At 35.0% G+C, this 26,575-nt stretch overlaps 1 protein-coding gene across 5 annotated transcripts in view; it reads left to right on the plus strand.

Annotated features, from left to right (window-relative positions):
* Positions 1-26,575, plus strand: part of LOC127836930 (protein crumbs-like) — an 87,944-nt gene that overhangs the window by 56,350 nt on the left and 5,019 nt on the right. For all 5 annotated transcript variants that reach the window (XM_052363573.1, XM_052363576.1, XM_052363574.1 and 2 more), the window contains 10 exons: positions 115-895; positions 5,406-5,535; positions 8,169-8,231; positions 9,590-9,737; positions 12,459-12,578; positions 13,570-13,698; positions 14,261-14,506; positions 23,732-23,848; positions 24,157-24,390; positions 25,475-25,617. In XM_052363573.1, the coding sequence (XP_052219533.1) occupies positions 115-895; positions 5,406-5,535; positions 8,169-8,231; positions 9,590-9,737; positions 12,459-12,578; positions 13,570-13,698; positions 14,261-14,506; positions 23,732-23,848; positions 24,157-24,390; positions 25,475-25,617 (2,111 nt within the window). The remainder of the gene's footprint in view (positions 1-114; positions 896-5,405; positions 5,536-8,168; positions 8,232-9,589; positions 9,738-12,458; positions 12,579-13,569; positions 13,699-14,260; positions 14,507-23,731; positions 23,849-24,156; positions 24,391-25,474; positions 25,618-26,575) is intronic.

The following is a 26,575-nucleotide window of genomic DNA, read 5'->3' on the forward strand; positions in this document are numbered from 1 at the left end:
TCAGTTTTGTGAGTAAATTTCTCGCATATGTATCTATCTTTAATCAAATTGTTACCATATTTGATAAATTTATAGTTTAATTTGTAATGATTTAGCATTTACTTGTATATTCAGGTATCAGCACAGCTTTCTTCCAAGGACAAAGCAGTGTGGCTGGATACACAAAGACCCAGCAATTTTCCACAATTGTTACCTCGATTTCCTTCAAGTTCCGTACCTCTGCTAGAAACGGAATCATATTCCACTTAGCCGAACCAAATGGAAATGGTTTCAAAGCCTATCTTATTGGGTCCAAGTTTGCTGTTGACTACACAATAGACTCTAACAGTCGCCGAAATATGAAATTAGATATTTCAGTGAGTGACGCAGTCTGGTATAAAACGTTTGTTAGAGAGGATAATAATACCCTGAACTTGCTTATAAGCAACGAAAATGGCGATGCGATTGTTAATCTAACAACAAGTCGACCGTCGTCAGGGACAACTTTGGACTCATTGGTTCATAGTTTAGGGTCAGGCACTACTCTAAAACTTGGGGCAAACTCGTACCAGGGATGTTTGAAGGAGGTTCGTCTGCAGGGTATTCTCCTCCCATTCTTCTTTGATGCCCAATTTGTGAATAACACCAGTGTTGAAAAGTTCCTCTTACAACAAAAGACTCAAATAATAGATGGCTGCGGTCTACAAAATGCGTGTTCACAGAGCAGATGCGCTCACTCCAGCCCGTGTGTACCAGACTATTACTCGTACAAGTGTAATTGTTCGGCCGGGTACATGGGTGACTGGTGTCAGGATAGGGTGGACTACTGTGCGGGTGTACAGTGTGTGCACGGTAGATGTGTAAACTCCCTTGAGAGAGGCTACTGCAGTTGCTACCATGGATACACTGGGGCTAGGTAAGAATTTGTTGTTTTTGTCGTCCGAGTTTTTATTTATGAGCTGCGTTCTGGGAAAACTGAGCTTAATGCATCAGAATGTGTCATCAGCAGAGGCTTATCTGGGATGACTGTTTTGGCCTACTCTGGATTTGTGTTTAGAAGAGACTTCCTGTAAATGATTAATTCCAAATAAGCAGAAAGTGTTGTTCCTGATTAGCCTGTGAGAACCGCACATGCTAATCTTAAACAATACTTTATGCACATGCATTTAGCCCAGTTTTCCAAGGCTTATTTATGAAGATTGTGCTTTTATTGTAAGTTTCGTTTCAAGGAAGTCTTTTATAAGCGAAAATTCAGTTTTAGCAGAAAGTGTCATCCCTAATTAGCATGTGCTAATCTAGGACGACACTTTTTAAACACTTTTAATATTAACAACTTTCACAGAGCAAGGCTCATTTGTAGTTTACCAGTGATCTAAACCTGTCAAGTGAGAGCAAGGCTCATTTGTAGTTTACCAGTGATCTAAACCTGTTAAGTGAGAGCAAGACTCATTTGTAGTTTACCAGTGATCTAAACCTGTCAAGTGAGAGCAAGGCTCATTTGTAGTTTACCAGTGATCTAAACCTGTCAAGTCAGAGCAAGGCTCATTTGTAGTTTACCAGTGATCTAAACCTGTCAAGTGAGAGCTAGGCTCATTTGTAGTTTACCAGTGATCTAAACCTGTCAAGTGAGAGCAAGGCTCATTTGTAGTTCACCAGTGATCTAAACCTGTCAAGTAAGAGCAAGGCTCATTTGTAGTTTACAAGTGATCTCAACCTGTTAAGTCAGAGCAAGGCTCATTTGTAGTTTACCAGTGATCTAAACCTGTCAAGTGAGAGCAAGGCTCATTTGTAGTTTACCAGTGATCTAAACCTGTCAAGTGAGAGCAAGGCTCATTTGTAGTTTACCAGTGATCTAAACCTGTCAAGTGAGAGCAAGGCTCATTTGTAGTTTACCAGTGATCTAAACCTGTCAAGTAAGAGCAAGGCTCATTTGTAGTTTACCAGTGATCTAAACCTGTCAAGTAAGAGCAAGGCTCATTTGTAGTTTACCAGTGATCTAAACCTGTCAAGTCAGAGCAAGGCTCATTTGTAGTTTACCAGTGATCTAAACCTGTTAAGTGAGAGCAAGGCTCATTTGTAGTTTACATGTGATCTAAACCTGTCAAGTGAGAGCAAGGCTCATTTGTAGTTTACCAGTGATCTAAACCTGTCAAGTGAGAGCAAGGCTCATTTGTAGTTTACCATTGATCTAAACCTGTCAAGTCAGAGCAAGGCTCATTTGTAGTTTACCAGTGATCTAAACCTGTCAAGTGAGAGCAAGACTCATTTGTAGTTTACCAGTGATCTAAACCTGTCAAGTGAGAGCAAGACTCATTTGTAGTTTACCAGTGATCTAAACCTGTCAAGTAAGAGCAAGGCTCATTTGTAGTTTACCAGTGATCTAAACCTGTCAAGTGAGAGCAAGACTCATTTGTAGTTTACCAGTGATCTCAACCTGTTAAGTGAGAGCAAGGTTCATTTGTAGTTTACCAGTGATCTAAACCTGTTAAGTAAGAGCAAGGCTCATTTGTAGTTTACCAGTGATCTTAACCTGTCAAGTAAGAGCAAGACTCATTTGTAGTTTACCAGTGATCTAAACCTGTCAAGTGAGAGCAAGACTCATTTGTAGTTTACCAGTGATCTAAACCTGTCAAGTAAGAGCAAGGCTCATTTGTAGTTTACCAGTGATCTAAACCTGTCAAGTAAGAGCAAGACTCATTTGTAGTTTACCAGTGATCTAAACCTGTCAAGTGAGAGCAAGGCTCATTTGTAGTTTACCAGTGATCTAAACCTGTCAAGTGAGAGCAAGACTCATTTGTAGTTTACCAGTGATCTAAACCTGTCAAGTGAGAGCAAGGCTCATTTGTCGTTTACCAGTGATCTAAACCTGTCGAGTCAGAGCAAGACTCATTTGTAGTTTACCAGTGATCTAAACCTGTCAAGTGAGAGCAAGACTCATTTGTAGTTTACCAGTGATCTAAACCTGTCAAGTAAGAGCAAGGCTCATTTGTAGTTTACCAGTGATCTAAACCTGTTAAGTGAGAGCAAGGCTTATTTGTAGTTTACCAGTGATATAAACCTGTCAAGTGAGAGCAAGACTCATTTGTAGTTTACCAGAGATCTAAACCTGTCAAGTTAATGTGGACTTGTGATATGCTAATTTCTTTGTGCAAATTTGTTTTTTTCTGTTAAGCTTTTCTAAACTAAGGTACATATTCTAAGATAAAGAAACCTTTCTGTCTGTTTTACGACCTTAAATGTTTGACATGTTGAGTCATTTTAAACAAAACAAAAATATCAGGAACTAAATTTCACAAGCATCTTTTGTGTTAATATTGTTCCCCTATTTAACAAAGAGAACCCAAAATGTGTTTTCTTACCCAATACCTAGGGTCATACACTGCACATAAATAATATAAATTGCTCATTTTAAGTATAATTATTTTAAATAATATAAATTGCTCATTTTAAGTATCATTATTTTACTAAAGTTATAATCTGATAATTAAAGCTTAATATCGAATCAAGGTCAGGGCCATCAATCTAATTCGGCCGCCAGTCCCCCCACATAAAAAGTATACTTGTTTCCCCTTTTGGCCGGAAAAATTCCGCCTGAAATTACAAAAATAAAAATATTTTTTTCATAATATGTGTCTCATGATTATTATATCTCAATTCTATTTCAATTTAATCTTGTCAAACATACTAAATTATGAAAAACGAAATGAATATAGTGCAAACATGTACAAATGTAATAATGAGAGAGTAAGTAAAAAAATCCCCCCAAAAGCGAAACGCCGCGAAAACTCCCCCTCATGAGGATAGCAACCCGCTTCCCCTAAAATTGATTGAGGGCCCTCAAGGTGTAACTCCCATAATCTTCCAAAATTACTGAAGCAAATATGACTTAAATGGGCAGTAATTAAATATTGATTTTAACATCCCCTGCTTAGATGTGACTCAGTTTAAATGTTACTTTGAGAAATAAATTTGCTGAACTGGTTTATCATCTGTTGAGAACCAGAAGGGCTTATCAGCCATGTTTGTACATGTGCAGATGGGTCCTTCTCGCGCTCAAGGTATGTGCTACCTTTTATTTCTTATTGAGTATGCAATTTCCTGATTGCAGTCTTAAGATGAAGTATTATTTTGGAAATACAATGTTGAGCTAGATTGAGACTGTCATTTGAAGTGATATATTGGTTTTATGGACTTAATATATTTAGAACCAACAGTTTTATCCTCATGATTGCATGTGTTATATCTTTATAAACTTGTTTACCAAAAGTGCATAACATAGACTTTAAAAAGTTTCAGTTTCTGAAAGGTTATCATTTTATGTCGTCAAAACAGTAAACACCGCTTCACGACTTGAGTGCTTTTTTGTTTTCGCGTTAAGTGTTTCATGGTTGGACAGGGACAGAAAATATTAAAGAAAAACATCTCATTGTGTACCGTATATTTTAAATAAATAAATGAAAACATTTCTCTACCTGAAGTAATGAACCAGGATGTTTCGCAATATTAATATAAACACATAACAAAGTGCAAGGCGTTCTTTTAAGCTGTCAACTAGCTATCTACATACCTATGTTCGCTTTATACCTTGTCAGTGCTGAAATTTATCATAGGTGATTAAATAATTCATGGTCTATGTGTCATACACGATGAAGAACTCTTATTCAGACTAAACTTTATAATGCAAGCTTTGCAAGGCTTGGGTTTATCAGTGTGATAGGTTGATTAAATTACATTTATAGACTAGTTCACGAGCAAAGACTGGTGGGGGTGATAACATACATGTTATACATTTCATGAAGGAAAACATGTGACATATTTTTGAATGTGAAAATTACAAATAATGATGAATTAAGTTAGTTTTGATATGTTTTGATGCATGTTTCAACTAAGAACATATTGTACGGGATTATGAAGTTTAACTAAGTGTTGCTAAGTTATGGCAGTGTTTTGTAATTTTGAGGGATATGTGGATGGATAAAACGTTGAACTTATATGTATTGAAAGTCTTTGAACTAAAAAAGTGTCACGCTATATGTGACCTCTGTTTAAAGAGAAACAGTTGTGTCACAGAGGAATGACTTTAAACGTTCACATTGTGTTTTATGACATCTATTAATTATTTGAATGGCAGACGTTTCGCAGATGAGGACCTCCGTCAAATGACAAATCACAATGAAAAATGGCAGTGTTATCTTCATACGCTGTGATATAGGTTTATGATACAGATAAAATTAAAGTGATAATACACAAAATACACATTTGTAATATATGTTTTTATCAAGTGACCTGATCTATAGGAGATATTCATGCATATATACAATGACGCCAAAGGATGTTCCGAGGATATTTGAAAAGACTGCTGGTTGGTTCCTGTTTTCTGTGTTGCTATCGCTGTGGATTGTAAACCAGTCTGTTTTACCTGTTAGGTGCGAGACGAACATCAATGAATGTGCTAACCTCACGCTGTGTGACCCAGGATCCTGTATCGACCTCAACGGAACTTTTGAGTGCAACTGTACAGGGACAGGTTTCATCGGAGACTTCTGCAACATTAAAGTTAGTTATGTTTTGATTATTATTGATGTTAGTTTTTGGCAGATGTTTTAGAACAAATAACAATGTATTATGTAAATGTGGAATAAGACATCAAAATCAGATTTGAAATGACACTGGTGATTTTGTCAAACAAAACTGTTTATTTCATGTTATGAATGTATTTTTAGCTCGGCGTTTACAGAGAAAACCCGAGGTATTGTCATAGCCAGCTCGCCGTCCGACGTTCGCCGTCCGCCGTAGGCGTCGTGCTTAAACCTTAACATTGGCTCTAAAATCAAAGTGCTTCTACCTACAACTTTGAAACTTCATATGTAGATGCACCTTGATGAGTTCTACACGCCACACCCATTTTTGGGTCACTAAGTCAAAGGTCAAGGTCACTGTGACCTCTTATATTAAACTTTAACATAGGCTCTAAAATCAAAGTGCTTCCACCTACAACTTTGAAACTTCATATGTAGATGCACCTTGATGAGTTCTACACGCAACACCTATTTTTGGGTCACTAGGTCAGAGGTCAAGATCACTGTGACCTCTAATATAAAACTTTAACATAAACCTTAACATTCGCTCTAAAATCAAAGTGCTTCCACCTACAGCTTTGAAACTTCATATGTAGATGCACCTTGATGAGTTCTACATGCCACACCCATTTTTGGGTCACTAGGTCAAAGGTCAAGTTCACTGTGACCTCTAAAAAAAAAAAAAAAAAAAAAAAAAATTCTGATAAGCTTTCATTTATTCAAAACTGCACCCGTAGCCGAGCGTGGCACCCGTTATGCGGTGCTCTTGTTGTGATAATATTTTCACAAAATTACATTCAGGACATGAAATAGACAGTTTTCTATAGAAAATTACCAAAAGTATTGACAGAATATTATTCTGTCAATGCTTTAAGTATAATAAGCATGTCGTTATTACTTTGTCTTTAACAGAGATTGTAATTTGTTTCATTTTTTTACTGTAGTGTTCATGCACTCATGTTTTTTAGGATTTAAAAAACGATAATCCTGCAATTTTTTGTAACATCAATTTAATGATGCAATTATACATAAAAGTGTCTTTTGAATGTATAGTGTGTTAAAGTCGACCAAAATGTGACAGGTAAAACTGCATATAATGCTTGTTGAAAGAAAGTTTATTCCATAAGATTTATGTCCTTTTCTAACTTCACATAATGGTGTGTTAACAGAACATTTTGCCACCCAGTATGCTCCCCTTTGTTTAAAAGAGAAATATCAGTGATTTTTAGCAGAAAAAATAAAATTAAACAAATTTGATATTTGTTGCGGTTTATTTTGCCTGGTTCCATAATTAAGAGGTTCTTTTAAGTACAGTTTTATTTTGTACAATATCTTACCTATTTTGTAATATTAGATGGATTTGCTTGTAAGTTCAGAAATTTAAGTTCTGAAGGAAACAATTTATCATAAGAGGAAGATTAATGATATGGGTGTTGGTGAATGAGGAAACAAATAAATATTAATGAGTTAACGAAAAACAACAATTTAAATGGTAATTATTTCATTATATGTTTGTAAAGTTTAGATAAGCATAAATGGAGCGGCATATGGGAAACATATTGAAGTAAATTAGAAGCGGTAACAAATAATATAGGTACAATTTTATGTAATAGTACAATAATGGTTACAAGCAGTAATTCAATATTATTTTAGTTAAGTCCTGTACATGTACAAGAATAGGAAAGACTCAAATATTTTCTTCCAAACCTTATTTTAAATTTTAAAAAGTGAAAATATTCTAAATGGTTTTACATGTAATGTAACGCAAAAGTACAACAATATTTATGTATGAAATAAAAAAATTAGGACATATTACCACAATTGCCAAATTTTAATCATTTAAATTAATAAGATGGATGCTAACTTAAAAATATATTTATTGAGTGAAGTAAAAACATGGCCCTTATGGTAACCCCTGTGTTTTGGTATTTCATATTATATAACGATATTTATATGAAGAAAATAATTTCTGGTCATTTTCTTTTACAAAATTCTCAAATGTGGCTTTATCAGGATTGAAAACACCTGTGCATGATCTCTTCATCAACATTTGAAACAATTTGGGTAGCTCTCTGAAAAATGGGGCTTAATGCATGTGCATAACATGTCGTGCCCTATAAGCCTATGCAGTTAACACAGGCTAATCAGGGTCAACACTTTCTGTATGTACTAGTTTTTTTTTTAAATAATTCCTTTATAATTAATTTTTTCTATAAAATGGAAACGATTCAATCCTTATTGAACAAGTGGGAGAACTCTTTAGGAAAAGGTATTTAGCCCTCTTTTCCCAGTGTGTGGCTCGCATGTATATACATGTAGGAGAGAAAATAAAAACAATAACATGTGATGAGGTACAAACTATTATAAAGTGAATCATAGCTTGCTATTTGAATAGCCTTGTAGTTAAAGGTTTACAACATTAAAATACTTTCTGTGTTCCATTTGACATTCATAATACCGGTAAATTTGCAAGAGTCATTTATCACTTTTAAGAAAATCCCCAACATTTGTTGTGTGTGTTTGTGCTGATGTGTTCATACCTAAAATAATCTGAATACAGTTTTTGTTGTGGAATTTGTTTGTACATTTCAATGTTGGTACATTTTTCAGGAGTCAGCATGTAGTGCGGGGACTGTTACATGCATGTATGGGTCGTGTAGTAACGCAACAGGGGTAAGTAATTCATCTGATTGCACATGAGATACAAATACGGGAATATACCACTAAAATATTTCTTCTTATGTGAATTTTTTCTCTTCTTTGCAAGAGAATGTAGCGACAACTGTTTCATATACTGGATGGAGTGAATTGTATAGCCCTTTACCACTCAGATACGTATGTTCACGCATTCGTAGTCCCTTAGAATGTTATATTTAATTTAAGACCTTAAGTTTTTAAGGCTTCATCTCCAAACCTTAGAAACTGATGAGCAGCAAACAGCATAAAACCTGTACAGACTGTGAGTTACTCACAGGCTGTTCTGGTTTTATGCTTTTTTGCAATTAGCCATTTCACTTTGCTTCCAAGTGGGAAAGGGTTAATACTCTACGTGACCGGGCAGGCAAGTTCAGTTGTTAGAGCTCACAACTACAAATACTTGGGTTCCAGTGATACTTCTACAAATTTTCTCATCTGAGTCCTGGGACTCGTTAACTTGCAAATCTGTGAGTCCTCGAATTGAAAGAATGAGTCCAAATATTAAACAGTATTATTTTTTTAGCAATTTCAATGCATTTTTGGGACTCACGTAATTTGAAACTTTGCATCCCCAGAGTTTTTTGTGAGTCCAGGACGCAGGACTCGCAGGTAAAAAAGTCACTGGGTTTCGATGTTAGGCAAGGCAGAGCTCAAAACTACAAATACGTGGGTTCGATGTTAGGCAAGGCCACATTACTTGTATGGCGATTGGTCATGAAATCCTGTCTACCTCTGATACATGTAGGGCAGTTGTCAGTAACTCAAAACTGGCATAAATATCTGCAATTTTTAGTACTGTTAATAAATATCTGCAATAAGTACTTCTAATAAATATCTGCAATAAGTACTGATAATAAATATCTTCAATAAGTACTGATAATATATCTGCAATAAGTACTGATAATAAATATCTGCAATAAGTACTGATAATATATCTGCAATAAGTACTGATAATAAATATCTGCAATTAGTACTGATAATAAATATCTTCAATTAGTACTTATAATAAGTATCTGCAATTAGTACTGATAATAAATATCTTCAATTAGTACTGATAATAAATATCTGCATTTAGTACTGATAATAAATATCTGCAATTAGTGCTGATAATAAATATCTGCAATAAGTACCGATAAACCAGCCATCGCAAGAAAGCGGGAGTTGGTAAACTCACTGCTGTGATGTGACTGAAATGCTGTGGAAAATGGCAACAAATCCAGCACAGGAAAACAAAGGGCTAGTAACCCTAGTTGAAAAACAACTCAAAAATGAAAAATAATGAATTGATCACACAAGAACAAAGTTTTTTAAGTTTTGTTACAAATTCGTTGCAGATGCCAGTGTGCAATTGTTCGCCTGGCTACGACGGCGATACTTGTAACAATGCCATCGACTACTGCAGTAATCTCCCTTGCGAGAATAATAGCACATGTATGTCGGATACAGCCCGTCAGAAATACACATGTAACTGCACAGGCACTGGTAAGTTAGAGACCTTGTGAATGAATAGTCTGACTTCACATTGTGATTTCTCTTGGAGGTTTCTTCAAAACCAAACTGTCTCTTGTAAGCCAGAGAGGGTTTTAAGCCATCTGTGCATACTGGTCATGTACGTAATTCCGGCCACTTTTGGGACTATTTAAGAAAAATCTTTAGTGTTAGGCAACTGGTTGAAACTAAACTTCACATATATAATCCTGGGTTCAAAACTCACCTAGCATGAAAATTTAAATAGAATTAGATCGGTGAATGTTACTTAATGAACAAAAAATGATGACATGTAAACTATCCATTTTCGTAGGTTAAATGTACCTAAAAAATCGGCCACTTTTCGGTTTGATCTGCAGATAAAATTACAAAGCAATATCTTTTGACAAATGTCCTCAATTTCAGAGTATTAATCAATGTTTATACTATTAAATTTTTTGACTTGAAATTTAAAATAAATGCGAAATTATTATACCATTTACTCCCCCTACCTATTTTAATAAATATAAACAATGGGGAAACTGCTATTTCATTAAAAAATATTTGTTTTTAATGTGTTTAATAAATTTTTTCAAACATAGCTAAAAAAGTAAACACATTTTGTTTGAAAAGTTGACTTCAGTGTTGATTATAAGTAAACGCTTATATATAATATTTAAACATGTAATCTAGCAATATTCTTTTAAAGGGAGGTAATTCATATATTAAAAATTTATATTTAGGTTCTGATTTGTATGTTTTGAATATAAGTTTTTGTACAATAAATTGGTAAAACTTTGATTAAAGTGTATTAGATAAAATAAAAATAATTTTATCAGATATATTTGTTTCTTATATGATTATAATTGTTGCAACATGTGATGACATCACTTTCCCCATGAGCCAAATATTTCCTGCTATATTTGTGACATTTTAACACAAAAGTTTACGGTGAAATGGTTCTTACATTTGCAAAATATTGCGAGTGGGGATGGTTTTCATGTTGATTTTTCTAAATAAAAACAAAATATGTGCGTAAATATCATGAAAATGATTTTACACAGGTGGCCGATTTTTTACGTACAGGCCGGAATTACGTACATGACCAGTAGATTGGGATGACATCTTTTGAATTTAAAATCATGCTATATTATGTAATTTAAGTCAAATTGTACTTGTGTTGTTCCACATCATATCATATGATAATTAGTAAAATGTTATTGGAAAAAACACACACAATCAGGACTCAAAACGCTCATTCCTATTAAGTGCATTTAATTTTCTATCCACCTGAAATTGTGAAAATATGTAGAGGAATGTGCTGGCTGTGTCTTCATAACACTACTGATCCAAGCTCTTGGAAAACAGGGCTTAATTCAAGCGTGTAAAGTGTTGTCCCATATTAGCATGTGCAGTTCGCAAATCAGTTATAACACTTTCCGCCTAAACTAGATTTTTGCTAAGAAGAGACTTCTGTTATACTCGAAAAATAACCTAAAAGGGTAAAGTATTGTCCCTGATTAGTATGTGTTTGCTAATCTGGGATGATACTTTACACACTCACATTAGACCCCATTTTCCCAGAGCGAGGTTCACAAAATCAAAAGTTTATACAGGGTTTGCACAGACCTTGAAAAGTGCTTGAATTTCAATGTTCACCTTGAAAAGTGCTTATAAAGGCTGTGGATTGCTTAAAAAGTGCTTATTTGCATATAAAAACTTAAAAATGCTTAAAAAGTGCTTATTTTGGGCTTCAAAGGTGCTTGAAAAACGTACAAAGGGTAAAAATATATATATAATTTCATATCTTTTCCATGAGTTCGAAGTCGTAGTTTTTTTTCATGATTTATGACGGTTCGGATCTGTTCATACTGGCAGGTATTGGATCGGTATGGGTCAGTATGGGTTTTAGAACATAAGGGAGGCAACTACTACTAATCTTCCGCCAATTGGTCTACTTCGGTGTTATTTGTAAGTATTATGCCATTTCGGTGCTGACAAGTTGAAATATGCCAGCGAATAAGTGCACTTTTTTTAGAAAGGATGGCTTTTGAAGAACCCTTTGGGTTTTGGATAATGCCGATTCTAAAGTCACAGAATCTTGTAAAGTATGCAGAACATATTTAGAGGTCGGTCGTATGGGGGAATCAGCGTTGAAAAGCCACCAGAAGAGTGCCAAACATCAACGGAACGCACATGCAGATGCATTATTGTCTTTAACACTTTGTAGCAGATATATTATACCACCGGAATATCTGTTATGAAAATTTATAATACATATTCAATACAAATAAGAGGTTTTGTTTTGGTATGTGTAATGCTTTTGGGCAATGACTATATCATAATGAAATATCTTACTTTTGACTAAACAGTTGTTACTGTAGCAGGGTAGTGCAGACTGTTGTAAGCCACATAGAATGGTAAGCAAGCAGTGATCAATTAAGCGAAAATGTTGTCAGTATTGGACACAGAATAATGTACAGTTTTCAGCAGGTCGGACTAAAATGTGCTTGAATTTGGATTTTTTTTCTTGAAAAATGCTTAAAAAGTACTTTAATTTCATTAGATAAAATCTGTATAAACCCTGTTATAGGTCAATCTTTAAAAGTCATTAACACTATATATTTCCCCATAGTCAGGACTTCTTTTGGTCAACCATGATCACATTGACACATAAAAAAACATGAAAAAAAGAATTGTGTGCATCGGGTAAAAGATTTGTTTTGTTCTTTACAGGTTTCAAGGGGGTGAATTGCAGCGAGAATGAAGACAACTGCCTGACAAACTACTGTCTCAATGGTGGGCAATGTGTGGACGGAATCAACAGCTACGCTTGCAACTGTACACCTTCCATATGTGAGTAGATCTATCATATCCTTTATCATATCTGCATATGTGTATGTACACAGGTATATTAGACGTCACCATAGAGTCAGTTCCTGATTACATATTGCTGAAATTAAATAAGCCTCATTATGGGAACACGGGCTTAAGGACCTTGCATAAAGTGTCATCCCAGATTAGCCTGTGCATGAGTCATGGAATTAATCGTGTATAGAAAGTCTGTTTAACAGAAAAATCCAGTCTATGTGGAAAGTAGCCTCTCTGATAAGCCCGAGAGGATTGCTAAGGCTTATCTGAGATGACAATATATGCACATGCATGTAGCCCTTTATCCAGAACAAGGCTCAAATAATCTACTTTGGCTTCCGGTATTTCAACAGACAGAATTACTCTAGAATTAGCTAGATTAATAAAAACATTGTTAATCTGGAGATACTAAATTTACCAATATAAAATCATTTTAAATCACAGACGATATGTACAATAAGCATTGATTGTATCTTCTGATAAGGATTTTGTTCCCAATATTGCTGAGATGAAGATAACAGCTTTTAAGAAAACGAGCCTCGTTCTGTGAAAACTGGGCTGAATGAATGTGCATTAAATATTTCTAAAATTATGCTAAGGAGTCTGAACATACCCTTCAGGGACAACTCTCTCCACCTAAACTGGATTATGGCTAAGCCTCTAAATGAGAAATGCCGTAAAAGCAGAAAGTGTCGTCCCTGATTAGTCTGGGCGGACAGCACAGGCTTATGTGGGAAGACACTTTACTCACAGGCAATAACACCAGTTCTTCCAGACAGGGCTCAAAGGGTCAGAACAATTGTGGAGAGACTTAACAGGTCCAATTACTACATTGAAACTATCCTATTAAGGGACTTTTGCAACAACAGCAGTCTAAAAGATATTTTAATCGTTGAAAATTGAGTACAAGTAGTAATATTATTTGTGAGTGTTAAAAGGCTTAAATATTTAATGTTGTAGCTATATATATTTTCAGTTTATGATGGGGCACAATGCACACAAAATATCAATGAGTGTGTGAGACTACAACCTTGCGAGAATGGAGGTATATGTAGGGACAAAACTCCAGGGTTTGATTGCGGGTGTGCAGGCACTGGCTATACTGGTAGGTCGTTTGTGCAAGGGGCATGTATTCACATAGCTTTGAAGGAATTACCGGTAGTTATTATTTCTTTCTTTGTAGAACTGTAAATTTATTCTGCAAATCTGTTATGTATTTTTAGCACATGTTATTGTTTTCAGGCATTTTACCAAAAGTTAACAACCAGCAATATAAAGCCCACAATTTGGTTAGTAGAATTTGTAAATGTGCCTCACTCTGTTAAAAACAGGCTTATCTCATGTGCGTTAAGTGTCATCCCAGATTAGACTGTACTACCGTTCAAATAAGCTAATCAGGGTCGACGCTTTTTGCTCTTCTAAACAAAAATCCAGTCTTGGTGGATAGCAGACTGCACAAGTTATTTTGGGATGACAAAACGCACATGCATAAAGCCCAATCCAAGAGTGCAGCTCCAATATTTGTGATCACTGCAGCTGTGATATCCATGTTGTTGCATATTTCCAGGTATCTATTGTCATGAGTGCTGTGATATCCATGTTGTTGCATATTTTCAGGTATCTATTGTCATGAGTGCTGTGATATCCATGTTGTTGCATATTTCCAGGTATCTATTGTCATGAGGACTTTGATGAATGCAGTGTAGAAAACAGACCGACCTACTGTAAGAACAATGGAACCTGCGAGAATTTTAACGGCACATACAACTGCTCTTGCACAGAGGGATACACCGGCAAGGACTGCGGCACACCGAACTGCAGTGCTCTCATCACGTCATGCCAAAATAGTGGAACATGCCAAATTACACCAGACAATCTACAGTGGAAGTGCAGCTGTCAGGAATTCTATGAAGGTGAGTTGTCATGTCTTTGTTAGTTTTAAACAATACCGGTACATTTTAGCATAAGGTTTATTGAGGCTAGCTTGATTGCATTGAAAGGCTTAAGTTTATTGAGGCTAGCTTGATTGCATTGAAAGCCTAAAGTTTATTGAAGCTAGCTTGATTACGTCGAAAGCCAAAAGTTTATTGAGGCTACCTTGATTGCATCTAAAAACTAAGGTTTACTATGGATAGCATGTTTGCATTGAAAACCTAAGATTTATTGAGGCTATCTTGATTGCATCAAAAGTCTAAAGTTTATTGAGGCTAGATTGATTGCATTAAAAACCTAAGGTTTGTTTATGCTCGATTGGTCATTGTCGGCTGAGGTATTACTTATATGTGCCCTGGGTACATGTAAGTATACGTACATGTACACTGGGTACAGTAAATATATTAAAACATACCCGGCCGATATTAGACTGTACCGGAGTTATATTCCCGCTCAAAATCCAATGTTGTAAAACATGCTACCGATTACCGTAATAACGAAACAAACTTCTATTTAAATAAAAACTGCATCAACATGCTTTTTGAGTATGAGTTTAGATAATATTAAGGCCATATATTTAACAAAAAATTGACAAAAATATGAACATAATTAATTTTAAAATAGCCTACAACGACCGATTTAGCATTGAAATTCCTGGGTAAATTTAAGTATATTTAAATTACCCGGGGTACATGTAAGTATACTTAAGCATACCCTGGTTACACGTAAGTATACTTAAGTGTACCCTGGGTACATGTAAGTAGCACCCGAGCCGACAAATTGAGGCTAGGTTGATTGCATCAAAAGCCTTAGTTTTATTGAGGCTAGGTTGATTGCATCAAAAGCCTTAGTTTTATTGAGGCTAGGTTGATTGTATCAAAAGCCTTAGTTTTATTGAGGCTAGGTTGATTGTATCAAAAGCCTTAGTTTTATTGAGGCTAGGTTGATTGTATCAAAAGCCTTAGTTTTATTGAGGCTAGGTTGATGGCATCAAAAGCCTTAGTTTTATTGAGGCTAGGTTGATTGCATCAAAAGCCTTAGTTTTATTGAGGCTTGGTTGATTGCATCAAAAGCTTAGTTTTATTGAGGCTAGGTTGATTGCATCGAAAACCTAAGGTTTATTAAGGCTTGGTTGATTGCATCGAAAGTCTAAGATTTATTGAGGCTAGCTTAATTGCATTGAGAGCCTAAGGTTAATTGAGGCTATCTTGATTGCATTGAAAGCCTAAGATAATTTAGGTTAGCTTGATTTCATCAAAAGGTTAAGGTTTATTGAGGCTTGCTTAATTGCATCGAAAGCCTTAGGTATATTGAGGCTTGCTTGATTGCAGTAAAAGCGTAATGTCCTTTTAGGCTAGCTTGATTGCATTCACCGCCTAAGGATAATTGAGGCTAGATTGATTGCATTCAAAACCTATGGTTAATTTGGGCAAACTTGTGTCTGTTTTCTAGGTAGATTCATTACATGCTTTTTTTTATAGATCTTTAGGGAACACCCCTGAATTCAAAGCCTAAGGTTTATTGAGGCTAGCTTGATTGTATTCAAAGCAAAAGGTTTATTGAGGCTAGCTTAATTGCATTCAAAGCCAAAGGTTTATTGAGGCTAGCTTGATTGCATTCAAAGCCAAAGGTTTATTGAGGCTAGCTTGATTGCATTCAAAGCCAAAGGTTTATTGAGGCTAGCTTGATTGCATTCAAAGCCAAAGGTTTATTGAGGCTAGCTTAATTGCATTCAAAACCTAAGATTAATTCAGGCTAGCTTGATTGCATTCAAAGCCAAAGGTTTATTGAGGCTGGCTTGATTGAATTCAAAGCCTAAGGTTTATTTAGGCTGGCTTGATTGCATTCAAAGCCAAAGGTTTATTGAGGCTGGCTTGATTGCATTCAAAACCTAAGATTAATTTAGGCTAGCTTGATTGCATTCAAAGCCTAGGGTGTATTGAGGCTAGATTGATTGCATTAAAAACCTAAGGATAATTGAGGCTACCTTGATTACATCAAAAGTCTAAAGTTAATTGAGGCAAACTTGTGTCTGTTTTCTAGGTAGATTCAGTACATGCTTGTGTTGTTTTTTGACATCTTTAGTGAACACCACTGACTCAAGGATCAACTCTCTGGATGGCTTTTCTATATACGATTTTCACTTGATCTCTTCAATGTCTAATAGTCTTGTCTTGACAATGCATATCATCAATATTCCTGCAAAATGATTGTACCTGTATTGGCTGTATAATAGGTGGTTCAGTACTTACGTAACTGTATTTGCGGATGTAACTTTACAATGAATTATTTATGGCTACATAATTATTGTTAATGTGACTAACCTTTACACATTTGTTTGTGGCAATGATTGTGTGTGTATTTGCTATGAACCAAAAGAAAAATACCAGATGAAAAACAATTGCTTAAAAAGTTTTGCTTTACAAACATTAAATGGATTTTAGTTTCCATATGATCCAAGCGGTTTACTTCTCATTCTTGGACAAACACATAACAATTATGTCTATAAATGTCTGTCTTCTTGCTATGTACAACAATTATGTCTATAAATGTCTGTCTTCTTGCTATGTACAACAATTATGTCTATAAATGTCTGTCTTCTTGCTATGTACAGTGTGTGTTTTTTCAAAACAGATATAACCTTTATGAATAAAAAAAACTACAATATCAAACTAAGCAGTACACAAACATGGACAAAATTAGGGTTTTACAATGGCAAATAATTTTCATTTTTCACAGGAGAAATTTCATTTATGTACGCAAGATATGAGCGTTTTTGGGAAAGCCCCATTTATCAGAATTGTTCATACGACACAAAGGCACAATTTGTGCTCTTGCAACAAAGACAACTAAAGTTGTCAATATCACCGTAAATTTATTGTTATAATTTGTTTAGAAGTAGATACCATTTGTTTTATGGTACCATTATACAATAGTTTATTTAACAAGCCTCCTTTTATATTCATGTTGTTTTAAGATTGACAAAATAAAATATTGACACAAAAATAATATATATGCCCGGCTCTGGTAAAAATAAAGCTTAATGCTTGTGCAGATTAGACTTATTTTTCAGCTTGTATGGAATTTTCTGGGGAAAAAAGTCTCTAATAAAGGAATATCCAGTATGGGTGAAAAGTGTAGTCCCAGATTAGTGTGTTATGACTTCACAGGCTAAAGCGGGATTACACTTTATGCACATGCATTAAGCCCCATTTTCCTAGAGCGAGGCTCATATATATTCACTTAATTATTGCGCTGACATAACAATTTATCTCAAAGGGAGACAAAGGGAGACAATCAAGTCTAGCTCTAAATATGCGAGTGTATGAAGAGTTACTCAGCCTGTTATACAAAATACTAAGAACACATAATACATGTACTAATCTAAAAATCTAAGTGACAAGCTTTTCAACTTGGTCAATTGATTTAAATATTGTCTTGTCATAGTAAGGGATTGACTAATGAGATCCAACTGCTATGAAAATGTTATTTACGGGTAATCTGATATCTTTATTCTGACCATAACAAAACACAGAAAGATTTTAAAAGAAATTTCCTGTGATCAGGTAGTTATATGTTTCTGCAATTTTTTTTTTCAATAGAAAAGTCACAAGATTTTTTTTATAATTCAAGTTTGCAGTTGGAAATACCTGCATAGATCTCAGGAGTTAAGCTGTTACTTGGGAATTTTCAAAGCTGACATCATAGTAATAAAGTTGTAAATCTCTGCAGCTCTTATTTAAACTCGCTTTATTTGCTTACTGTCCAATGGGCAGCATTGTGTTAAGTAAACCTAATGCATCTAGCTTCAATTCAAAACTCACCCAGTTTGGGAATATGTAAATAAGTCTTTGTATCTTTTAAATATATGGTTATGTTGTTGCTGTTTTCAAAATAAGTTGATATTTGCAGGTTTTCAGATGTGCACTCATGTCTGGATGTTTGTGTTTATTATCACAGTTAATTCAGGTCCATTAGATTATGTCTGAAAGGAGTTTGTGTGGTTAGTGTTCAAGGTAAATCAAATAAGTTGGGATTTCTTGTTGACATTTTGATGTCCAGAGTTTTATGTTCATGTTCACACATTAAAATTTATGTTCAGAATGTTGGTGTTGATGCAACTAGTTAAATGTATGTAGATAGTGGAGCGTTATTGTAAATACTATGTGCAGATTTGTATGAAAAACCAGTTGAATAACAGTACATTATTTATCATTATTGAATCTCCTATAATGTACACGTGTACATGTTTTGTCATAAATAAAGGTTGAATGTTTCAGTCAAACCTTGTTGTATCTCCATGATTTATTTACAGTATTTCAGTGTTTATCAAAGCCAGGTAATTTAGGTGATATGTGACATTGTTAAATAAATATGGATGGTCATTTTTGCAGTGTACAGGTAAAAGATAGGCAAAACTGTATGTTGGTTATTGTAGGTGCGCCAGAATGTTTTTAAAGGGTTACTCATGCTTTTGCTATGTTGAACAGTATATTGTAGATGAAGTGTCCTTAGATGGCAAGTTATATTGTATGTTTTAAATTAAATTACATACATAAAGTTACGTACTTTGAAAGCCACTGCCAAATCCTTTATGTGTCTGTGAAGTACTGGAATGATAAACTGGAAACATGATGACATAACAGTGAGTTTTTTTATGTCCCCCACTATAGTAGTGGGGGACGAATTGTTTTTGCCCTGTCTGTTGGTCTGTCTGTTTGCGCCAACTTTAACATTTTGCAATAACTTTTGCTATATTAAAGATAGCAACTTCATATTTGGCATGCATGTGTATCTCATGAAGCTGCACATTTTGAGTGGTGAAAGGTCAAGGTCAATGTCATCCTTCAAGGTCAGAGGTCAAATATATGTGGCCAAAATCGCTCATTTTATTAATACTTTTGCAATATTGAAGATAGCAACTTGATATTTGGCATGCATGTGTATCTCATGGAGCTGCACATTTTGAGAAGTGAAAGGTCAAGGTCATCCTTCAAGGTCAGAGGTCAAATATATGTGGCCCAAATGGCATATTTTATAAATACTTTTGCAATATTGAAGATAGCAACTTGATATTTGGCATGCATGTGTATCTCATGGAGCTGCACATTTTGAGTAGTGAAAGGTCAAGGTCATCCTTCAAGGTCAGAGGTCAAATATATGTGGCCCAAATGGCATATTTTATAAATACTTTTGCAATATTGAAGATAGCAACTTGATATTTGGCATGCATGTGTATCTCATGGAGCTGCACATTTTGAGTGATGAAAGGTCAAGGTCATCCTTCACAAGGTCAAGGTCATCCTACAAGGTCAAACATCATATAGGGGGACATTGTGTTTCACAAACACATCTTGTTTCTGTCCAATTTTGGGATGAAATTTGGCCCAATTTACAATCCCAAAAAGTATATATTTTTTTCTGAAAATTCCCATTTGAAGGTGTCCAAATAAAAACATTCAATTCATCTCTCTTTCCATCTCTATGAGTTTAACCTTAGCTAATATCATGTTACGAACACTTATATTTTAAATTTTGAAGGATTTGTTTTAAGCTAAACAAACCCAAACAATTTCGCAATTTTAGTAAAAACAATCCAATTGTTCCCAATCTAAAGGGCCCCTACCCCATTTTCCAATGTTTAAAAAAAACTCCGACCAAATTACTTGTACTGAATGTGAAATATTGCTGGGAATGCTTAATAAACAAATCTGAAGATTATCAACATGTTGACAGGTAATAAACATTGTAAGGAGTAATAAACATTATGTAGCCATGATGGGATAAATTATCATCCAATATTACAAAACCATTAACCCATTTTTGCCTAGCGTCTAGAAAAAAGGCCTTGGCAAACAGTGTAGACCCAGATAAGACGCCACAAGATGCGGCGTCTCATCAGGGTCTGCGCTGTTTGCTTATAGGAATTTCTGTAAGAAATATTCTAAATATAGAAATAAATATACTAGACATTCCTAATTTTGGAAATAAATTGATCTAATTTAGAAGGATGGAAGAGTCCACTAGGCACAAATATGGGTTAATGTTCAGTCGTGCAGATGTTACCTAGATAATTGACCAATCGCCAAATTATCGATCGCTCCGCCCACATAGTCACGTGGTCTAGTGATTAGAAAACTCCGACAAGCAGATCGCAATTATAGCGGATTACGTGAGGGAAATTCTATATTTGTAATGATGTATTATGCTCTTTTCTATAATATAAATTATTAAAGCTGCACACTAAACTAAACTGCTTTGTAAAACGTTAATACAATCATATATACTTTAGAGAGAAATGGCGTAATCAAAATAAATGTGTTAACGGCAGACTGACTATCAGAAACGTTTCTTATACATATTATATAGGGAGTTGATGAAAAATCCGTTGTAAAAATGAGCATTTATTTCATATTGATTTTGAACTTGTATTCAACCGTCTGACAGTGAACCCGGTGGCTATTCATATATAATTTTGAAAATATTTTTATTAAATGCAAATGACACATCCATATCATGATGAGTTTTTTGTTTATTAAAAATGTTTAGATCTTTGTTTTATTGTGTTATTTTTAAAAAGACACCGATTTTTTTATTTAGATATAAATTAAATTTTGATTGTAACCATAATTTAATACAGGCCTAATTTCGTGGTTTCATTAACAGATAGTCTAATATGCATTTTATTTCATTTATGTTTAATGCGAACCTGTTACATTTCACTATCAAAAAATGAAATGTTGGTATTACGGTGCTGTTCACGAACATTCGAATTGAATACATTTAGCATATTATGCATTTGCTTATTTATAACAAGATGGCCCTTATATGTTAATTGCAATTTTCACATTTCTCCCCGTATCAATATATGTTGTATTAGAAATGTTGTTGTTGTATTATAAGCCGTACATTTTACACTTGAAGTCGCTTTAAGCTGGCTAAGCCGCGTTGAAATCACCTTATTGTTGTTTTTACTTTAGTTAAAACAATATTTAAGTTAACAATTTAAAATGATTTCCCTTGTTTATGATCCACAGAAAATAAATATATAATTGGAAATCATTTAAGTAATTAAATAGTTTTCTTTTCTTGTGTACAGTACCTAACAATGCCTTAATGTTCCTTCATTCTGAGATCCACGCAACATACTGTTATTTATTAATCATCGACAATTACGCTGAGATTAATAAGCACGTGCGGCAATTATTATGTTGCCCAAACTGCTTAATAATATTGTGCATCAAACGGTATAATACGTTTTATAGAACACACACCTGGTGTGGTTAAACTATTTATTGTGTTTGTTTTCTCATTACTCGTTCATATGTTCAAGAAATAAAGATAAAATAATAACCTTTTATAAAGTATGTATAACACCTACAATTTTGAATAATGATCGAACAGTATTGATCATGCATTTGATATAAAATCTGTGTAAACTCTTAAAAATTACGTCCATTCCATATGTACAACACGCTTTGTTTGTTGGACAAAATGGCGGCCAGATAAGCGTTGCTGAGGGGTGTGTGAAAAATCGATATCTGATTGGCTGATTGACAAAATGTGGGCGGAGTTGGCGACTGGTCAATTATAGTGTATAAGATAATATCAGAGAAAAGTATTTAATAGATAAATCCATATCTTAAAGTATGTGAGAGATAAATCCTTATCTTAAAGTATTTGATAGATAAATCCATATCTTGTTAGGTAAAAGGAGATTTATTTGACCCTTGATATAAATCAATCAGTGATAATTAGTAACAGAACTTAGACTAACATGTACAATAAAATCAAATTTACATTTATTACAACAGATATTAGGTAGTGGAATTGAGCACAATCAGTAATAGTTTTGAATAAAACTTGCAATAAAATCCTGCGCATAAGTGTAGAATGAGTAAATAGTGTACAAGTTCCTGAAATCATAAACCACCTATTAGGCCCCTGTGGGCAAAAGTAATTCACTGTGTGATGGAGAGATGGGGACATTACCTTGCCTCAAACTTATCAGATTAAATACTGTGTTGAAAACTTTATGACTTGTTTGTCTTATGATGGCCTTTGTTGGGAAAGTGTGCAGTAATTATAGACACATTTGATGGGGTTTACAGATACTTTGATTTCTTATTAACTTTCACATTTGGAATACATGTCAAATGGAGTTAATTAATTAACTACAGTCAGGTACGGTTTCATTTTATACTGCAATTCAAAAATAATGATCAAAATATGCCAATGTGGTATTGCTAAGTATTATTTTTAATTCAGCCTTTTAAAGATAAATTGTGATGTCCAATTTTTGGGAACTGGCTTAGAAGCTTTTTGAAATTCTAGATATGGTTGAATGTCATGTGTTGCAGGTTTCAATGGTGATGCTATTGGTGGAGGGTAATTTGAGCCTTGCTTAGGGCCAATCGGTTTAAATGCCAGCGTTTCATCCCAGATTAGCCTATGCAGTCTGCACAGGATAATCAGGGAATGACACTTTCCGCCTGAACTTGATTTTTATGCCCCCGGATCGAATGATCGGGGACATATTGCTTTTGGCCTGTCTGTTATTCTGTCATTCTGTCCCAAAACTTTAACCTTGGTTAAAGTTTCATAACTTTTGCAATATTTAAGGTAGCAACTTCATATTTGGCATGCATGTGTATCTCATGGAGCTGCACATTTTGAGTGGTGAAAAGTCAAGGAAAAGGTCATCCTTCAAGGTCAAAGGTCAAATATCATTGTATTTTTCTTTCCTAAAACTTAACCCTTCGTTAAAGTTTGGTCATAACTTTTTGAATATTGAAGATAGCAACTTGATATTTGGCATGCATGTGTATCTCATGAAGCTGCACATTTTGAGTGGTGAAAGGTCAAGGTCATCATTCAAGGTCAAAAGTCAAAAAAACTATCCAAGGGCAGTAATAAGCTTTAAAAGGGAGATAATTTCTAAACCTGACAAATGATAATTATATTGACATTTTATTTCAAAGCGGCGCAATAGGGGGCATTGTGTTTCTGACAAACACATCTCTTGTTTTTTAAGAGACTTCATTTAAACACACAATTCCATCAAAGCAGATGGCGTTGTCCCATATTGGCTTGTGCAGACTGCACAGGCTAATATGGGACAACACTATATGCACATACATTTAGCCCATCTTCTTCAGAGTGAAGTTTCATTTGGAGACTGTAGTACATTGCTCTGTATTTTTCAGGAGTGAAGTGTGAGATAAAGGGACCGTGCGCGGAACAGCCCTGTCTTAACGCCACCCACTGCACCCAGAACCTCACTGTATCACCATCATACACCTATCAATGTCACTGTAATCCAGGTAGGTCTCATGTACTGGAAATTGTGTTTTTTTTTTCAGATGCCTGGCTCAAAGTTTTCTTAAACCATAATTGCCTCACTATTACAAAAAATCTTTTCATTTTGAGTATTGTATGGGTTTTGTAAAGAAAATAATGTAGCCAAATAGAGGGGTCTACTTGTTGTTTATATTTCCAGGTTAAGAACCACATTGTGAAAAATTGTGACGGTCTTTTAAATATGAATACATGGTGTTGAACATTGCAGCCATAGACATGACAGATACCATGTTTTTTATAGCTTCTAATACCAAAAGCTAATATTCCCCAGGTTGGCGGGGTGTCAACTGTTCCGAGGACATAGACGAGTGTACCACGGGCACGCCGTGTCAGAACGGAGCAACGTGCCAGAACAACCCAGGCTCTTATAGGTGTGAGTGTGCCACCGGGTACACGGGGGATACGTGCGCAGTGGATATAAACGAATGTGCCTCTAACCCTTGCCTCAACAAAGGGGACTGCTCAAACCAGATTGGACTTTACGTCTGCAATTGTACTGAAACAGGTTAGTTACCATACTTTACTGTGTATAAGTATGGATAGATGGTGCACACATTTTTAGCTCACCTGACCAAGAATTTCTCATGGTGGGCAATGGTGAGGAATTATGATTTCCCTATGTTCAGCATAGTGCATTGTATCAACTTTTAGCTCGTAAGAACTTTAGAGGCCACATTTTTCACATGTTCAAAAATTAAGTTTGATTATCTTGTTACGACTCTTAGACGCCACATTTAAGACTAGACCTAGATGAAATATTAATCTTTACAATATCTAGGCAAATTTAAAATATGGGTCATTTTGTTCCAAAAACTAGGTCACTAGATCACATGTTTTAAAACCCACTGTAAAAGCTACATTTAGGACTCATTTTTTTTTAACTTGGTCAGAATGTTTACAATATCAAGGCCATGTTTGAATGTGGGTCAAGTCAGGTAAAAACCAAGCCAAGTCTTCAACAATTGATGTAACTTGAACTTTGGGAGGTCTTAATGGCCATGATGGCCCTTTTGTTTCATGCCAACATGGGATAAAATCATCCAAAACCATCAATTAGGCTTCCATTTTATTATTTGCTGATAATCTTACCTTTTTGCAGTGACTGAAGTAGTAAACCATCAAATCTTACTGATTCATTGATTGTCCATGATAGGAGTTACACAACCATAAAGATGTCAATTTTCCAAACGAAAAACCAGATTTTGTTTCAAACTTTACAAAGAGAGAGAAATCCCACTTTGTAATCTGACTAATTGCATGGTAAAGGTTTGTTATGGATTCAGTCAAAACTAGCCCTGGTGACTGAAAAGATCTTAAACCCTTTCCCGCTCAAATGGGCACGTTGACCTGTTTGCAGTTCCTTAGAAAATTAAATTTAAGACCTTTCTTTAAAGATTCAAGTTTTACAGGCTAAGTTTAAAACCCTGAGATACTGATGAGCAGCAAACAGCATAAAGCGGGTGTTATGGTTTTATGCTGGTTGCGTATAGCAATTTATACTTCTGAGTGGGAAAGGGTTAACAGGACCATTAGCAATGCCAATTATCAAACAAAAAACCTTACCAATGCTTCTCTCTGATCTCTTTTAGGTTATAACGGCAGCCAGTGTGAGATAGACATAGACGAATGTAAGGAGACGCCGTGCTACAACGCAGGCACCTGCACCAACACCAACGGCAGTTTCACCTGCGCGTGTGCTGAGGGATGGTCTGGACAGACATGTCAGGCAAAGGTATGCAACGTGTGGGACTCTTGAGTATACAGTCTGTTAACCCTTTCCCCCATAAGAAGCAAAGTGAAAATGTCTTTTGCAAACAGCATAAAACCAGAACAGCCTGCGAGTTACTCGCAGTCTGTTCAGGTTTTATGCTGTTTGCTGCTCATCAGTATCTAAGGGTTGGAAATGAAGCCTTTAAAACTTGAATTTAGCAAGAAAGGTATTTACCGGTAATTGAATGTTACTTTCTAAAGGACTGCAAATGTGTAAAAATACATAATTATCTAAGTGGTAAAGGGTTAATTGAAGTTTTCCAGAAATAAACATATTTAAAATACAGTATTTTATTCACAATGGGATGGTTGAAACTTATAAAATCAATAAAAAAATCTCTAAAGTCGCATGAGTCATTTGTTTAATATTTCGTGTGTAACATCTTTTAGTCGTCCTCTACAAAGTTTGTACAAATCATGGCCCTGGGGTCAAATTTGGTCATGCTCTAGAGATTACATGATTTAAATAAACTTATATAGCAAATTACTTGACAAATCTGAATGTGTAAGCAAGAGGGGTTAAATATTGTGTTGTCTTTTACAAAGATTGTCCATTGGAATTGAAACTGGCCATGTCCCAGTGGTCACATAATTTATGTAAACTATAGTAAATAAATATTTTAAATCTTTGAAAAAGCCTATTTATTGTACCCTACCGGTGAAACTGGAGGGGACTTGTGGTTTGCGCTATGTCTGTCAGTCAGTCTGTCTGTCACACTTTTCTGGATCCTGCGATAACTTTAAAAGTTATTAATATTTTTTCATGAAACTTGAAACATATAGATGGCAATATGGAGATTATGCATGTCATTTCATTTTGTTCCTACATCAAGAATTCTGGTTGCTATGGCAACAAATAAAAAAGAAATGACAAGGGTGGAGTTTCACCGGTAGGGGACAATATTGCTTGGCAATCTCTT

This window comes from Dreissena polymorpha, chromosome 7, assembly GCF_020536995.1.
Source record: "Dreissena polymorpha isolate Duluth1 chromosome 7, UMN_Dpol_1.0, whole genome shotgun sequence".
In the NCBI taxonomy this organism is placed as follows: Eukaryota; Metazoa; Mollusca; class Bivalvia; order Myida; family Dreissenidae; genus Dreissena; species Dreissena polymorpha.